This window comes from Dermacentor silvarum, chromosome 9 (assembly GCF_013339745.2).
Source record: "Dermacentor silvarum isolate Dsil-2018 chromosome 9, BIME_Dsil_1.4, whole genome shotgun sequence".
In the NCBI taxonomy this organism is placed as follows: Eukaryota; Metazoa; Arthropoda; class Arachnida; order Ixodida; family Ixodidae; genus Dermacentor; species Dermacentor silvarum.
The window spans coordinates 147,649,537-147,668,210 of record NC_051162.1 but is presented as its reverse complement, the minus strand read 5'-3'; the positions used below and the strand labels follow the sequence as shown (position 1 = coordinate 147,668,210).

The window sequence follows — 18,674 nt, the reverse complement described above, 5'->3', positions numbered from 1 at the left end:
TCGATCACCCAGTTGCATTTCTGACAGCTGATTGCATAGTAACAGGAAAGAAGCAGTAATGATTTCACATTTGCCTGCTTTCTCTTGAGGCAACGTGCGATGTGCCGCCGAAAGCGTCATCCTGTTGCTCTAGAGCCAACTACTCTGTGAAAAGGGTCTATATGCTTATAAAGTTGGACGTTGACGTTTCCCGAGGAGATGATCACCCCTTTTTTTTGGGGGGGGGGGGGGGGGGGGTGGAAAGTCGCGTTCATCGTGGACTTCTTGATAACATTGCAAAAAGCTACTGTGGCGCAAAAATTAAAAAATTCTGCAATGTTGGCCTGTCTCTTGTAACCACTCCACTGTGCTTGACTAACTCTCTCCATCTTCCCTTTGCAGATCCAGTGCTGACGTTCCTGCTGCAGGCTCTGCAGACGCAGAGCCTGGCGAGCGTGGCGGCAGCCTCCCTGCAGAATGTGTGCGCCACCTGCCGGTCCCAGATGGTGGCACACTTCCCGGCGCTACTGCACATTGTCAGCGCTGTAGACACGCTGAGTGTCTCGACCAGCGCTGCTCTAGGGCTGCTCAAAGGTGCGCATTATCCACATCTGTTTTGGTGGGAGGATGAAGAGGGTGATCTCTCTGATGAAACAGAAAGAATGTATTTGTAGAATAGAGGAGAGGTTATCGGGCTCTGTGTAGCCTCGAGAACTGAATGTTGGAAGAGTTTGTATGAGTTCATGGTTGTGTAAACAGCATGAACCAGACACACTAAAGTCCTGGAACAGGCGAAAAACATGGGGCAAGAAGTGGACCAGACGAGTTCCAGTATCGGTGACATTCATTGCAGCAGGCACATCCAAACTGCTGTCAATAAAAAAACGCACAAGAACTTAAAGGTCATTTTCATTACCACAGTGCGTGCGCCTGCCCCACTTGCTAGCCTGAATTGCTAGCCAATTGGTTAGCTAGCAGAGCCTTGTGACAGTGGTACCATGGCTGGCTCTTTACGGCGATGCTTGGCATACAGTCCTTTCGATTAGTCATCACAGCAGTAGGAGCTTCGGTGCCAAAACAAGTTTCCGGCCAGCTCCAGGGGACTCGAATGAAAGTCTGTGCCCTGTAGTTCGCAGGAGCGTGTAGCACCACATGTGATGATGGTGACCACAGTATTTGTTGCAAGTAATCATTATGGGAGATTGGCGAATAATTCGGCGATAGCACTAAGTCAGCACCGAGCAGAACAGCATGCTCAGATGGAAGGTGCATGTTTTCTTCCGCCCTTTTTCACGTGCGCAGTGTTCTGGCTCACATCATTACATTTGTGTTGCTAGCAACTTTAGAATTAAACATTTCAATCAATCTAGATTGTTAGATTACCCTTTTCTGTGATCCCCACAGCTTTTGCTCTGTGCCCTGAGGGGACTTGTTTGCAGAGAAGAATCACCGCTAAAGCTATTACTTCACAACTAAACAATTTCAATTCAGCTTGTGCTGCGAAGCTGTTTAGCCACTTAGCTGTGCGTGCCATCATGTGAAGATGTGGAGCTCACCCCCAATCTTTCTTTCCCATCTCGCTGGCTTGTAATATTCACATTGGTATAACTTACAGCTTGGCTTGGCATGGCAGCATCGTAGTAAGCAGTTTATTTTACCATAGAAGGCATTATAGCTTGAAATGGCAGGCATAAAAAAACTCACGCACAAGAGGAACAGAAAAGACAACTCAAACGCCACTCGTTCCCAGCTGATTGTGCCACCTCGCTCATCACTCTATCATTCTAAATAATGTAAAAAAGTTGACATTGCTTTGGTTTTCCATTGTTAATGCCTTTCTCCTAAGTGGCATTGTTATAAATGGAATCGTCTGCATTGTATTCGTATCCTTAGTGAAGTTTTGCTCAATGCTGGCTTTCTTGCAGGTGCTGTCTTGGTTCTGGCCAAGATGAGTCCTGAACAGGTCACGGACGGCATGCGGCAAATGTGCAGGCTCCAGACTGAGCGTCTGACACGGGTGAGACTCCATACCTGCATGGTCCAGCTTCTTTATTCTTTCTTTTGTGTGCATGCTTTTGTTTTGGCACGGTTAGCAGAACTCAGTGGTCAGCAGAGGTCAGCTCAGGTCAGCAGAGTTGGTCAGACAGACCCACTTATTCCAGAAGCCAAGCCTGTCACAGGCCTGTCATAACTGTCACAGCTATAAGTATGCTATAAGAGAGCGTGTGTTGACAGTGCATGCTGACGTTACGGGTAAGCAGCAGGTTGATTTACTGAATGTGACTATCTCCAAGGCGATAGTATCGCCAAAGTGGATCGTTTTAGAATACCACTCCTGGTGTATACAATACACATTTTGGGCCACTTGTGTTCTGCTCGAGGCCTGTAGTGATGCGCATGTGCTCTGCAGGTCATGAATGCAGAAGAGACTAATGCCGAGGGAAGCCGGTCTGAGCCGATCATCTATCTTGACAGGCTGGCAGCCATCTTCAGGTGAGTACTGATGACTAGCATTTTTTAAGGTATGGCATCGGTATAGCTGGTGCTCTTGTCATTTCTGTCTGGTATTGTTATTCTCGACCAGTTTCCGTGTTGTGAATGTTTATAATACCCAAGCCACACGAGCGATGGTAATGCTAGTAACGTCGGGGATCTTAAGTTCCTTATGCCAATACAGTAGACTTCCGTTAATTTGACACCACTTAATTTGATCTTTCGGGACATTTGGTACCGACCGAAGGTTACTGCCAGCGCCCATGCATTTCTATGGGCCCAAACTTTGATTATTTTGATCCTAAAATTTTTCTTCGTTGGATAATTCGAACTTGACCAGTCAGTGTGCACATGTCTGACCCCTAAAGTGGCCCGTAAAGTGACCCCAATAGTGACCCTTTTAGTAGCAGCATTTGTTTCGGCAGAGCTTAGGGGGCAGTAAATGCATTGAACGCACGGCATCTCCCATCAAAAATGTCTTTTTTCGGCCTGCCCTACGTACATTTTCAAGCAATAACAGTAGCTCACAATATCAGATTACAGTATATATCTGATCCTGATGTGCAGCGTCTCTCTTTTTTTTAACAAAAAATTTTGGTCACAGAATGCCTGCGCGGTGCTATTGGATGCAAAACCAAAACCACTTTCACGGCACTCGTATGCTTTACCGTGTAACGCAGCCGTACTATAGCGTCGAAGGACTTTAAATAAAAATGTGCAGCAAAGCTGACTTTAAAATTTAAGTTCAGTGACAGTTTAGCAGTAAATGCGAGAGGGACACGCTGACGACGTATGGTGGTTCCTGTGTGTATACTCATTATATGTATGCTGTCCTGTGTTCAGCTATTTGACATGCCAGCAGCACCCACAGTGAGCAAAGTTCGGGAGTGTTTGCAAGAAAAGTGTTGCTTTAAAAAGTGAAACGACTTAACGGACAGAGCTGATGGCTGTCATCGAAACCCTGTGTGCAGGAACACCAATGTGAACATACCGTTGGGCCAGCCACATCCCTGTCAGCCCGTGGTGGAGGAGGTGTGGCCGGTGTTGTCTCAAGCATGCCACCGGTACCAGGCCGACGAGAAGATCACCGAGCAATGCTGCCGCTGCATTCGGTTTGCGGTGCGCTGCATTGGCCGGCACTCGCACTCCCTGCTGCAGCCCCTCGTCACACAGGTGCGGCAATGCTACAGTAGAACCTTGTTCATAGGTTTTGGAAAAAATATGCAAGAAAAAAACTGGGAAAATGTACTACTCATCTATGAAAACAAAGTGGGGGACATTGGCTCGGCCTTGTAGACGCTAGTCGTCAAATAAAGCCTTGCCGACTTGGGCGAACAGTGGATGAATTTTGCTGCTGACGTAGATGTCTCGGAGACCATCTCTAATATAGAAATTATTAGAGAGCTATAACATCTTCCTGACATAGACGCTTCTAGTGATGAGGATAACTAAGAAACCAGCAAGCCTCCAACTTAGTGCTCTACTGGTTTCAGCATCTATTCTTAACCTTCATAGCCTTCCTCAAGCATCTTGCTTGTGGAAAAGGTTTTACATACGGCCACGTCCACAGGTTCCCAAATTCAGAAAGCACCATTATTGGATCGATACTACTGAAGCAAACCTTGACGAGCGATTGGAGCCATGGCAAGCACGGTGTGTGTTATTTTGGAGAAAGAAAAGGTTTTTCGACATCTCATTCTGTTTTTTATCAGTATTTTTAAGGTGAAGTCCAACTATAATAAACTTCCGATACAGCAAACATATCTTGTACGACGAAAGCGTTTGTTATATCCGGGCTCAACTGTAGCAGGACAATACTCCCTTGAAATAAAGCATGACCAACCAATTCTCAAAGTTACTTTCTTTTATTTTATTATTCGTTACAGTAAAAGCTCGATGATACGATCACGGCTAATACGAATTTCCGGATGATACGAATTTTTCTGTGGTCCCGGCCGAGCCCCATTACTTTGCAACGTGCTATAGAACGGTTGTTACGAATCGATTTTCAGCCTGCGTCGGTTGATACGAATAAACGCCGCCCCACCGACGGCCGCGAAAGAGAACAGCGCGCAGTCACGCGCTTTCTCGCCTTCTCTTTTGGTGCGGAGGCGTGGCGCCGGACAGTGCGGACTCCGCGACTGGGCGCGAAGAGATTGAAGCGGTGACGCTTCAAGAAATAAATGCTTTTTACGTACATGTGCCTGAGTGAGTTCACCTCTGACTCTTTAATTTAGCTACAGTCGAATCTCGTTAATTCGAACACGCTTATTTCGAACATACCGCGCACCGACAATGCTCTTAGCAGCGCGCCAAATAACGCGGCGGCGCCTCCGACCGGCATTGCTCCGACACTGCCGTAGAGCAAAAGCTCAGGAGAGACCCCTCAATGCCGCGCGCGAAGGAATGGGGGAAAAAAAATAATCCGCGGCGGATATTTCCCCCTCTCTCAAATTGCAAGGTCGCCGTTTCTGCATCGCGCCGGAACAAGCGTGTACGTGCCGACTAGAGTGTTCTAGACAACCGTATTCTAGCACACACTAGCGCCGACGTCTCCGCCACGCGGATAAAATGGCAGTGAACCCTTCTCCTCTACAGTAAAACCTCGATAATTCGAAGGTCACCGGACCGCGAAAATTCTTCGAATTAAGCGGATTTTCGAATTAACCGAAATGAATCATAAAAAAAGAAAACAAGCAAGAACTTGCCGCAAAAGAAATCACCTTTATTTTCCATGTCCGAGAAAAATTACTCAAAGTAATCACCGATGCGGGATTACTTGGCGCGCTGGTTCGCCGCCCCTAGTGCCATGCTCCAGCTGGCTCAAAAAAACGTAGCATACAAATATCACCCGCACTGCACTCAACAAAGTTGCGGACGATGTTCACGGAATCGATAACTGCCGCGAAAGCGGGCGTGGTGGTGCTTAACTCCAAAAATTTGGACTTGCTGGATATTCCGGACTTCAAAAATGCACCATCAGGGTTCCCATTGAGTTCATGCATTTTCGCACCCAATTTTTCGGACGAATTGAGACCCCAAAGTTCGATTTTGCGGACTAAATCGCTCTTTCCTAGCCGCGCTACCCAATCCTGGAGGCCGCCATGTTGGATTTTGCACTGGCTTGAATTCCAGTGGCTCGCTGTATGCCTCCAAGATTAGAACGCGCGTTATCAATAGAGAGCTCGCGCAATCCTCCAGTCTCGGAGGCCATGCCATCGTTGTAACCATTTATTGTGGGATTTTTTTTTTTTTTATTGCGACAGCAATTATTTGGACACTTCAAGCGTATTTTCGCCGTCGGCGTCGCCGCCCTGAGGATCCATACAAAGTCCAAAGGCGATAAAATCATCGCCGCGCGCCCGCCGTATGTGCGAGTGACAGCGCGCGGGGGACGCGCGCTTTCATGGAGAGCGAACGCACGGCGGAGCGTAAACGCGACTTCCTCCCTCGTTCGAAAGGCCGTGGGGGTAAGGGAGGGGGGGGGGGGGGGGGCGACTTCTACTCTTCTAACAACTGGGTACTTGGCGCCGGAGCGGTTTCTCGCGTGCACCGTATCTTGAACGCGATCTCCAGACGGCTCTGGCTCTCGCCGCTCAGTTTCCGTTGAAGCGATATAGACCGCACGAACTTTCGCTCGCTGGCTGCGGCGGCCGCGCTCGCTCGCTCGTGCGCGCTGACACCACGCGTGTTAATTCAGTGTTTTTTTTTTTTCCCCCTCAAGTTTCGGTTGCTATTTTGAACGTGGCGTGTACACCGAGCAGGTGTCTCGGAGACCCATGTCTCCGTGATCGGCGCTACCTCCTGTACCTTCGCGAGAGCTAAGCGGTGCGAAGCTCGTTTCTTGGATCTCCATGGCGAACTCCGTTGGCGGAGATCGCCAACGCGGTGGCGTTCGTGTCGACTGTACACGGAGCCGACGTCATTGCTGCGCAAATCCAAGCAAGTCGATCCTCTCCAAGCGTGGCATGAGGCAGGGCATTATTAAAGATTTTTTGTAAGCCGCACTAATGACTTTTTTTTTTCGGCCGAACAGAGTTTTCCGGACTATTTTTCAGTCCCCACGAGCTCGGAAAATCGGTTGGCGACTGTACGGAGCGCCCTAACCTAACCGCCGCACGTTGCTACTAGCCGGAAACTTCGAATTATCCGAATAGAGCCGCGCGGGCCATTCAAATTATCCGGTAAAATTTGCATAGAGAATGACGGGACCGCTCAAATTCTTCGAATTAACCGAAATTTCGAATTAACCGAGTTCGAATTATCGAGGTTTTACTGTATTTTCTAGTCACATGTTGACCTTGCACGCTGCGGCAGCAGCGCAGAGGGAAGCAGCGGCGGAGGCACAGTCGGGCCAACGAAACTGCCACGCCCACAAACGCCCGCTTCCCGATAACGGCAGAAAACGAAACTTCAGGGGGCGGCTAAAATAAGCTGGCGCCAGCACGGCGGCGGGCGCGCACGGAGATGTGCGCACGGAGTCGAAGGTGAGAGAGCTACGAGGGAGTTGAGAGGGAGGGCGAGGGGAGCCACCGAAGTGGCGGAGTTGACGCGGCCAAATCCGCTTCCCAGCCGCCCTCCTCCCTCACCTTCGATGGTCTCCGCGCGCACCCGTGTGCCGGCGCCGCCCGCTCGCTCCCAGAAGCTTCGTTTTCCGTCCTTATCGGGAAGCGACCGTTAGCCGGCGTGGGCAGTTTTGTGGCCCGTGCTTGCTATGCGCTTGCGCGCCGCGATATTTCACGACTCGCACCGTTCGTGCATCGTGCTATGGTGCACGAATACTTCAAAAATACGTCCTTTTAATTCGAACAAATTTTCGGGCCCCTTCGAGTTCGAATTATCGAGATTCGACAGTAGTTTTAATTGTTTCGATAATACGAATTTCGGCTAATACGAATATTTTTCGTGACCCCGTGAGATTAGTATCATCGAGCTTTTACTGTATATCCATGTTTGTTATAGCAAGGCTTGACTGTATTCGATTCTAAAGTTACTACAGTAGAACCCCGCTGTTACGTTTTTCACGGGACCGTAAAAAAAAAACGTAAGAGCCGGGAAACGCAAGAGCCAGGAAACAGGAAAAATTGAGAAATGGGAGTAGTGTTGAACTGCACACAATATTCTTTTTAATTCTTACGTGCGACAAAAAGTAGTTTCGCCCGACAGCCGAAGTATCGATTGCGATGAGCTATACAAAGTAAGCATAGTAGTTTTATCGTCTGTATAAACTTGTAAACATTCGGTTATTAACTAATTAATAAACATGGTGTCAGCGCCCACAGGCAAACATGAACACATCACACTTGATGAGCGCGGACACGCGCAGTTAAGCGCCGCTGCAGAAGCGAGCGAAGTGACCTTCGTGCTGTTGTCTATTGCTTCAACCCAAACTGAGCGCCGAGAACACGCAGCACGCACAAAGCCACGAGCCGCCGACGCACCTACACTGCGTAGAATCTGCCCCCACGCAGATCGCTTTCAAGATACGGCCCGCGGGACCACGCGCGCGCCGCCGCGCAGTATGATGCCAGAGCACAACGCTGCCCGCTACCCCCCCCCCCCCCCCCCTTGCTCCCTCGCTGGTGCCTCGAGCGCAACGGAAGGAGGCGCGCTTCCTCCCTGCTTTTTTTTTTCGCGCGCGAGACGGGGTCGTCGGCTCCCCTCGCACGCTTTCACTCGCACATTCAGCATACGGCCGCGCGGCTTCCCTCGCACGCTTTCACTCGCACATACAGCATACGGCGCGCGGCGACGTATGCTGTATGTGCGAGTGAAAGCGTGCGACGGGAGCCGACGACTGCGTCTCGCGCGCGAAAGAAAGCATACGGCGCGCGGCGACGGCGTTATCGCCCTTGGACTTTATACGGAACATCTATGAGCCAAAACCAATTTTAGGGCCGCAACGCGTCATAGACATCATCTTTATATAGCAAAAGCGTATATCAAAGGCCATACTTTTGCTGGTAGAAACCGAAAATACGTAATAAATGTCGCCCCCAGCACTTTGGGCGGCCAATGCCATCGTCAAGCAACCAAGCCAAGCGACATGAAAAGTCAAAATGGCCGCTCGGGCCGGCGCGGTGTGTCAGTTCGCAACGTATGATGCGGGAACAGTTGCGACGTAACAGCGGGGTTACCAATGCATTGGGTTCTATGGGAGCTGTGCCGGGACCGGCCGAAAACGACGTAACAGCTGGGAAAACGCAGCACCCGGGAACGTAACAGCGGCGTTCTACTGTATACATATTTGGTATTCACACATCCCTAAAAGAAACCAGACTCAATTAGGCACATTTGTTTGTGGTAGAACAGCCCAAATATGAGAAAAGTCTTTGAATTATGTGTCGTCACACGGGTGCACTGGTGCCGAGGACACTGCGTGAAATTAAAAAGTGTGTTTTCTCCAGTAACCATGAACCAATTTCCGCCAAATGAATGAGAATGCAGTTTTAAAAAAAAAGTACTTTAATCATCTAAACTGGTCTACTAATAGTCGAGCTCGAGTGTCCCTTTAATTTGATCTCTGTGCGTCACTTTGCCAACAGATGGTGCAGTTGTACCAGGTGCACCAGCACTCCTGCTTCCTCTACCTGGGAAGCATTCTCGTGGACGAGTATGGCTCGGAGGCAGGTTGCGTTCAAGGCCTCATCGAAATGTTGCAGGTGAGCGGGGTCACCCGTAAAGTGTTTGTCACCCGTAATGAGTCTAACGTGGCGCCAAACATTTTACAACCCATTAGACTCATTGGAGATAATTCTGTCTCAGATCTCAATTCCTTGATAAGCTGGACAGTTTTGGAAACTGCTGTTCGGCCACCCATCAGTGCAGATAAGACATACTGCTTATAAGTTAAACGGGCCTCATAATTGCAGAGTAATTATGAGGCCTCATAAACGTAATAAACGGGCCTCATAATTGTAAATTCTCTCGTAAGGGAGGATGTGATTGGTCATGTGATTAAGGTTGAAATCGAGGTGAAGAGCCGAGATTTAGTTCAATGTTGAAGCTAGAGGTTGTGGGTTTGATTACCAGCCTCAGACATTCAGATGGAGGCAGAATGCAAACAAGTTACAGTGACGTTTCGCTTCATGAATGCGGGGGACACACAAGCGTATGGGTGCTACAGTGCACATGAAACTATCGACCTTCGGTGCGCCTTCACGGCTAGACTGTCTGCATCGCTTTCAAGATGGGGCTTGGGCGGCCACCCCATAAGCAGCAGCTGTGGAAGTAAACACTCCCCCCCCCACCCATTCAGGTGGGAAGACAGTGCACTTTCTCCCCACTTTCCATCCTTGCACACGGGAGATTGAGCCGCTAACGTCGGCTCGCCGTCGCACGCTTTCACTCCCACATACAGCATACGGCGCTATCACGAGATGAACCCGTACATCCATTACCGCACAGCACCCATAGCAACTGCCAGAGGAGGTCAACCCAGCACACGTGCACTCCACCTACCCTCCTTCTCCGTAAAGCTTCACCTCATTTCTCCTTCCCCACTTCGCTTAACTTGACCTAGACTTTCCTCTAGGTGGCATTGCTTTGCTGCACGCTCAGCACGCTCCTTCGTACTTTCCCCAGTGTGCAATTCTCTTCTCTACCTCCAAGCGCCTTCCTCCTCTGCTCCTTCATGGCTTCGCACTAAACAGCGCCGACTTCACAATGGGCCATTTATGCTTGCGTGTAAAACGGTTGTGTACTGTGTTCTGGGTGCATTCCAAGGAGCACCAGGTTGTTATAATCAATCCGGAGCCTTCCACAATGGCATCCCTGATTACCCACTGCACATTCGTGAGAGGCTAAGCTCCAGCGAGATCATTTTATTAAAATTAAGCTGAGCAGTTGAGATTAAGAGCAAGACATGTACAGTAAAAGCTTGTTAATTTGAATTCCACAGGGACACTTAACGAGTTCAAATTAAACCGAATTCGAACTAACGAAAGTCATTGAAACACAGCAAGAATTGAGACCGGGTTGCTAGAAAGCACTTGTAACTGACAATATTTATTGACCAAAATAATCTGTGATCACTTTTTACTTCTTTTCTTTGAAAGCGATAGCCATCAGTTTGTCTTCCAAAGCGCGAACATGACGCATAGCTTCATCTTCACCCTCCTTGAAGCTAAAAAATAGGTGCCAGACACCGAGCACTTCCATTACAGTCGCCGATGGATTTTTTGGATTTGATGGATATTCCGGACTTCATAAATGCATTGTCAGGGTTCCCACAGAGCTAATGCAATTTTGCGACCGATTTTTCGGACGAATTTAGGCCCCAAAGTTAGATTTTCCGGACTAAATCGCTTGTTCTGAGCCCCGCATGCCACGCTACCCAATCGTGGAAGCTGCCATGTTGGGTTTTCCATTGGTTTGGCCAGGCTTGGCTTCCAGTAGCCCCTGCTCTATGTAGCGACCGCGCTATCTTTTTGTCTCGGAGGCCATGCCCGCTCTTTTTCGGCTGACAAAACGCTCCAGGGGACGGCACTTGTTCCGTTTTGTTTCTGTTTTCGGTTAGCGCTATCATCACAGCCAATTATTGCGGGTTCCTCTTTTTTTTTTTTTAATTACTGAGCGGCGGCGTGCAGTTCGAATTATGATGGAGGAGATGATGTGTGTGTGACATAACGAGTTGGTTTACCCATAGACGCTATTCTGCGTGTCCGGACCGTGACAGTCAATTCGAATTATCCAAAAGTTCGAAATAATGAGGTGCGAATTAACAAGCTTTTACTGTAGTCGGGCAGGTAAGGTAATGTATAGAGCCGATAACCAGTCTGTATTCGAGTAACAGAATGCGTCCCAAAGGACGTTAAGTGCAGTCGAGGACCGCTGGGGACTAGATGGCGTAATGTGATGTGGAAATTGGCAGGGCATAAGATGGAGGAGGCCAATGAAACGCAGACGTAATTGCACTTGTACTGGTTCTGCTCCTATTAATTTACCTGTACAAATTGCTCATGAGGTCCGAGTTTGGTGGTTTTACTTCGTGACCTCATTTTGTAAAATGTCTTCGGCCTTGTTACTTCCATTGTGATCACAACAAAGACTGACTGACGAGGACAGCATTTTAAATTGAAATAGTGAAATCGTAAATTGGTTGTTTGTCATAAATCTGTTGAGTTGTGTCTATGTGGAAGTTATTTGGAGTGTTTGCACTATTTGTTATAACGAGGGTTAGCTATACTTTCCTTTTCACATTATGTGAGGTTGTTAAAGTAACCTCTCCGTGTTCCATTAATGTGCATTATAATTCAGTTTCTTTCAGTGCCTCATTTGCATTCGTTTATTCATTTCCTTGTTCTAATTCTCTCGTTTTATGATGCAGGCGTTTTGTGGTCCAGCCTTCAGGCTGCTGGCAAATGCCGATGCCCTGCGCAACCACCCTGACACAGTCGACGACTTGTTCAGGCTATGCACGAGGTTAGTGGCCTGCTTCGCCTTTGAGGGGTCTTGAAGCACTTTCTCGTCATAAGCGGATAAGGCTTCCCAGTCATGAGTTCAGACATTGAACTCGTGAGATGTTCACACATGAAAAGCAGACCAAAATGCTTCATGGTGCACTTGTTTGTCATGGGGGCCTACAGTTTTGCTCAAAAGATTGCCTACCTTCAACCTCTTGAAATCCCTGTCACTTTTTTTGCTTAGTTTGCATGCTGTGTTTGCTCTGCTGGCATTCACTAGTGAGCTCGAGATCACAGGTTCGATTTGTTACTGTGGTGGCTGCATTTTGCCATATTGGCTGAACTTTCTTTTTGATGTCACGATTAAAGGGGGACCTAGCTTTCGCATCACGAAAGATGGTCAAGATTTTTTTGTAAATCGCATTTTCAGTTTCTGTAAGCGTTTTTGTATTCGATTCCGAAATCATGTAGAAGTGCTCTAAAAAGTTTTTTGTATCAGCCAAGGTGCCGAAACATATAGCGGAAATCGCAAAAGAACAGCGTTTTTCAATCCATAATATCCGGAACGGCAAAACCGAGTGCCGCCACCTGCGAAAGCTGGTTTCTTTTTCTATTTTTGACAAAGCATTCTGTTTTTGAATGAGTTGTGTAAGTGCAGGTTTGTATTCTTTGATTTGTGAATTAAACAATTCAAAAGGGGTTTAATTGTAATGGGCCCTTGAATGGTCTCACATGACGATGAATTGAATGCTCTCATGTGACAGCCTTTACATGCCACAAGCATTACCACCACAGATGGGAGATGTAATGTGTAAGGCGAAGCGTTGCACAAATTGTTGCAGCACAAGACATGTGCCTCAGTCACGAACGTTGATGCTGGGAAATCAGATGAAAGGGGATCGTGTCAACGAGGTTCTACTTTATATAATGCTCAATTTCCTGTGCCATGGTCTTGTAAATCCTCAAATCATTCTGACAAGGAATGTTTCGCTGAAGTTCATAGGTTGGGTGCTTTGGACCCAGAATTCCAAGACCATTTGCGCATAAAAACTGGCTTGTAAGAACAAGTTGCAGAAAGTCCTGATAGGCAGAGAGGTGAGAAAAGAGCTGCCAGCCAGTGACTAGACTGTTCCTACGAATAAAAATTGCTTTGTGGGTACAATTTTTTAATATCTCGACTTCTCACTCCTTCAGGTACATTCAGCGGATGCCTGTGGTGTTCCTGAAGAACCCCGCCCTGTCGGGTATCATCCAGTGTGCTCTCGCTGCCTGTCCTCTGGACCACCGGGAAGCCAACACGTCGGTGATGAAGTTCCTCTGCGACCTCATTCACTGCGGACGGTCCAAGAAGGTGCGTGCCACACCTGCTTCATGTGGTTGATTGTTGTTGCATGTTGCAGCAAACTGCCATTGCACACTCTTAATTTGTCAGACCTGTCAGAGCTGTGCCAGCGCATGTTGTTTGAAGGTCATGTGCATACCTGCCACTCTCTCGAGTTTTACAGCTAAGCTGTTAAGGGGAGTTTTTCAGCTGTTCTTGTGCGGTGGTGAAGGCCAGTGTGCTTGCTATTGGCCAGCAGTGGAACTTCCATCAGAGTCCCGAATTTTTTTATTTTTTTTGAAGCGTAATTATCAGTGATTATAAAATAATGGTTAGTTTGAGTACACCTCTCAGGTATAGGAACACTTACTTTGCAGGTCTTTTTTTTTTAGCTAGTAATGCGTAATTTTTGCTTCTCACATTGCATTATACAGTGTAGACCGCTTATAACGTAAGTCGCCGGAGTCGCGAATATTCGCACTATAAGCGGTACCGCACTATAACCAAAGTTAATATTTTCAAGGCCCGCTAATATGCAAAACACGTGCGCCGAGCCGCCACGCGTATGTGACAGTCGAGGAATGCGGCTAGAACGTTTGCATTCAATTTACAGTCGAATCTCGTTAATTCGAACAAAATCAGGCGGCGGCGCCTCTGACCGGCATTGCTCCGGCACCACCATAGAGTAAAAGCTTAGAGACCCCTCAATGTCGCGCGCGAACAAAAAAAAAAAAAAAAAAAAAAAAATGCGGTGGAAATTTTACTCTCTCTCAAATGGCAAGGTTGCCGATTCTGCGTTGCGCCGGAACATGCGTGTACGTGCCTACGTCTCAGCCACGCTACCGTAGCCACGCGTAGAAAATGGCAGTGAACCCTTCTTTCTCCTTTATGCTTCCTCTACATTCTAGTCACGTGTTGACCTTGCACGCTGCGGCTACGGCGCAGAGGGAAGCAGCGGCGCCAACGAAACTGCCCACGGCGACAGTCGAAAGTGAAGGAGCTACGAGAGAGGGCGAGGGGAGCCACCGAAGCGGCGGAGTTGCCGAGGCGAAATCCGCTTCCCTGCCGCCCTCCTCCCTCACATTCCACGGTCTCCGCATGCACCCTTCGCCGTGCCGTGCCAGCGCCGCCCGCTTCCTGAAGCTTCGTTTACTGCCGTTATCGTGAAGCGAGCATTGGCCGGCGTTGGCAGTTTCGTGGCGCTCGCTCGCTATGCTCGCTGGACATTTCACGACTCACACTCAAGATTCTAGTTTCAGCCTCACTGGCTGTTCGTTCGCACCACGTGCCCTTCTCCTCCACTTCGTCTCTCTTTCTTCCTCGAGCACTACTTGGGGCGCCCGTTTGAGGGGAGCGTTCGCCGTCTCCGCTGACTTCCGTGCTCCCAGGCAGCCGCACTGTAACCGGTATTTCGTTTCCCGCAACTGCACTATAAGCGATACGGTTATACATGGAGTGCTATGGGAAAATTAACGGGAGTCTGAAAAGACCGCATTATATCCGGTCCTGCACTATAAGCGGTTACGTTATAAGTGGTTTATACTGTACCAGCTCCACTTTGGAGGTCAGCTAGGATCTTGTACGGCTGCTGTGATGGAGAGCAGCGCGCAACGCTGCTTGCGTGGGGCCTCAAGGGGCTGTATGACCAGGTTTTCTGTGAAAATGCCCATGCGGTGTTGGTGATGAATCATCGAACTGCCAGCAAACTTACCAATTGTACTTGTGAAGCGCGTGAGAACTCACTTATACAGTTAAACTTCGTTATACTGAAATTTCGCTAAATTAGAATTCGACCTTCTATGCAAACACAGGAGGGGCCAGGGAGGGGCGGCAAAATTTTCCAAATTATCGAGCACTATGAAAAATTAAAGTTGAATGAGATAAAAATTCCTTTTGTTGAATGAGAGTCGGCGGTGGAAGATACGGTGTCACGTCATGTCAATGATATCTTCACATCGGCGGTACGAAACAAAGCCAGACATGCTTTCGTGTACACTTCGCCCATGCGGCCGATAGTGTCGTCTGCCTCTCCCTCGCTCTTCAATGTGCCTCCGAAACTCGAAAAGATGCAATCTCCAGTACTAAATGCGCGGGAAGACAGCGCACATGAAGCCATGCCATCTCGGCGGCAGATTACCTCTGAAACGGTGGGTGGGCTGTTTACGTGCTTGGCCATGCTGACAGCCATGCACAGTCAAGGCCATGCTGGAAAAGGAGACGGGCGTGCCAACCTGCCCCCCCCCCCCCCCACACACACACTTTCTCTCCTCCTCTTCCTTTGCATGCACTTGATCGCTTTACGGCGAGCTCGCTCCCCCCTTTCCTCTGCAATGCACGCTATAAAGAAATTATGATACCTGCACCGTCTTCTTGTGGCAATGCAAATCTCCGTATCTGCACGGGTACTTGCTTCGAGAAGTTTATTCACACCATTTTCTGAAGCACACAAAATCAGCAACAGCCAAGTTGCTGAAAAAGTCACTGTGATCTAAAAACACTGTGTTGCTTGTTGGTATCTGCTCTTCTAAGTTTGCCGCTGCTGGAGCTTGTGTGCTGTGTGTAAAGGTGAATGGTCATTACGGGAATGCTATGTATCCCACAAAAGGTGTGTGTGTGCCTAGGACAGACACTAAAAATTCGTGCTATTCCTTCGACCCCCTTGTCGTGTTTGTGGGATTTTTATATTAGTTTTTAAATTTCACAGGGGTTATCAGGTGTCCATGTGGCATGTTAACTGTGCCGGCACTGTGTCATGACCCGGTGTGGCAGTTCCCCGCCCAATATCCAAGGAACTGAATGGAGGGACAGCCGTAGCCGTAGTTAAAATACTGCCTACCAGGTACTGCACACCCCACGGTGCCACCACTGCGTGTTGACAAAAATCTGGTAGAAAATCGGGCACGTGGCTTGAGGGACTATCGGTTGACGCAATGGTGCCGTTTTGGAACCATCATAAAGGGAAGATATCTGAGCTTCAGATAGCCGCAGCAACATATTTTGCAGTGCAGAAATAAAACCAAAAGAAGAGAACGAAAAATGAAGAAAACTAGCATTGCAATTTGTTACTGCTGCCACGCGCACACAGGAAGGGCTCCCATTGGCTGATGCAGATATGAATCGCCCGCACATGTTACATGCATTTTGACAGCGGTGAGTTGTGCACTTCTTTTTCGTGGTGAAGTTTGCCGATAGCGGTAGGATGCGTCACTGGATCACGTTACTTTTGTTAGTGCGTCCAAAATGTAGGATTGGTTAGTTTACAATTCAAAAATGGTCGCATTGAAAGAAGGAAAACTTGGAGAGATAGAGAGAGGCTTAGTTGGATGTGTAACACCCCCCCCTCCTCTCTCTCAGTTGCAAGATGTTCGCCCCTCAAAAATTTCTTGGGAGTACTCTCCTGCACACACAATGTGGGCTCCCACCAGCAACAAGTTGCGATTTTGTTTCATTTTTATTTCCCTTTTCTCTATTAGAAATACCAAACCTGTCACAGATTTTACCTCCTGAGCTAGTTAACAGTCCAGTAGGTAAACATGTTTAATTTACCCTGTGCTTTTCTTGGAGCTATTGTTTGTTGGCTTCATACGGTTTCACTGTAACGAAGAAAAAAGCACCAGTCAGTCAGGCACGTCTGCAGCGCCTTTTTTCTTACTCGGCCGGCTTTCTCTGCACCGTGTCCAATCACTCCTATCTTCCCTTACGCTGTGACTGGACACATTTACAATTGATGACTTGCGGGGTACGACACCATCAGTGCTGGAACTTTGAAGCTGAACTTTTCAGCCATCTCGGACTAGGCCGGACGGACAGAGTGCTTTCAGTGTGCTTGGCTGATTGGAGCTTTTTTCTTCATTACAGTATTTATTTAGTTTCAATTTTTTTCACTGTGGCTGCGTCGAGCATGGTGTTACCTGCGGGATTTAGGCCGGAGGATGGCTGCAGCAAGGTCTCTTTCACTTTGGTTCAGTGTGCTGCGCACACCTGAAAGAATGGAATGAATGGCACTTTGATTATTGCCTGTGTGAGTGTAAAGGTTGCTGGGTGCATCGCGATGGACGGTTGTTTGGCATGGCTCCTGTTCGCCCAATTCGGTCGCGCTTCCGTGCTTCGGAACTTCGTGTGTGCCCTCCTTTTACAGCGACCGGGTCTGAAGTGTTCGTTGTAACAGTACGATGCTTTTGAAAATGTTCATTATATCTTGACATAGTTTAAATATAGGCAGGGTCGAAAAATCATAAATGTTGGGAAATAGTGTCACCTGTAGTCACCTCAATATGTTTGTTATAACCGATAGATTGTTATACCTGGGATCGTTATAAGTGGGTTTAACTGTACGTACAAATTTTGTGCTAGAAAACATGGTGCCGCACATGCTCGGGAGTCTACTATCGTTGCATAACATGAGTGTTCCAAGCTATCAGTAACTTGAGTGCATAGGCATCAAGATGTACTTCAAGTACTTCAATCACTTCAACTGTGAGGCTTTTCTTTCGAGGAACCCGTACGGGTTTCCTTTGTAGCAATTGCTACGATTGAGTGAATGTCTCATTTTCCGTTTAAGATGTACAGTATGGTCTACATTTGTTGAAGGGAACACCGAATTAGTATGCAAGCACTGATTGCGGCTTAGTTCTATATGAAGGTCCGGAAATTTATTTTTTTAATCAGTATAACATTTGTTGAATAGAATCAAGTACTTTTTTTGCTCCTGAAGCTGAAGTAGTAGTGAAGTTATGTTGTACAGAATATCCTATGAGATTTTCAGCTTAACACTGGACCTCTGTTTTGTGGCAGTCTTCTTACATAAAAAGTATTTCTTTCCAATTTTACTCCAAAATACAGAAGGGTTTTCCTAGCTTTACGGTTAGGTGACTTTTCTGGGTTATCGTCAGCTCGTGAAGGTCAGTCTGCAGTATAGACAAAAGCGTGAGCAGTGTATCGTGTGACTCGATCACCGATTCGCACGTAGGCACGGTTGTGTCGACAGTAACGAACAGGGGCCTTTTCATTGTCAAGTTTAGCATCATTCATCATCATCAGCCTATTCTTATGCCCATTGCAGGCCGAAGGCCGTTCCCTGCGATCTCCAATTACCCCTGTCTTGCGCTAGCTGATTCCAACTTGCGCCTGCAAATTTCCTAACTTCATCACCCCACCTAGTTTTCTGCCGTCCTCTGTAACTGTAATTCATTCTGTAACTCTAATGGTCCACCGGTTATCCATCCTACGCATTACACGGCCTGCCCAGCTCCATTTTTTTTCTCCTAATGTCAGCCACTGTCGTTGAAAAGGAAAGGGTACAATCGGCATCATTCATGACCTGTCAAATGGTCCAGAAATCGGAAGGGCCACGGCAATCTCATGCGAGGCACCCCAGGGTATCTGGCATAAAATGACATGGACAACACCTGCGTGCCCTCTTCCACCTACCCGGTCAAGCGCGAGCACCCCCCCCCCCCCCCCTCCAAAAAAAAAAA

General features: G+C 48.0%; 1 protein-coding gene across 1 annotated transcript in view; it reads left to right on the top strand.

Annotated features, from left to right (window-relative positions):
• Positions 1 to 18,674, top strand: part of LOC119463970 (transportin-3-like) — a 59,308-nt gene that overhangs the window by 33,697 nt on the left and 6,937 nt on the right. Inside the window, exons 13-19 of the mRNA XM_037724793.2 lie at positions 382 to 573; positions 1,905 to 1,996; positions 2,390 to 2,472; positions 3,444 to 3,645; positions 9,018 to 9,134; positions 11,801 to 11,895; positions 13,071 to 13,227. Of these exons, the coding sequence (XP_037580721.2) occupies positions 382 to 573; positions 1,905 to 1,996; positions 2,390 to 2,472; positions 3,444 to 3,645; positions 9,018 to 9,134; positions 11,801 to 11,895; positions 13,071 to 13,227 (938 nt within the window). The remainder of the gene's footprint in view (positions 1 to 381; positions 574 to 1,904; positions 1,997 to 2,389; positions 2,473 to 3,443; positions 3,646 to 9,017; positions 9,135 to 11,800; positions 11,896 to 13,070; positions 13,228 to 18,674) is intronic.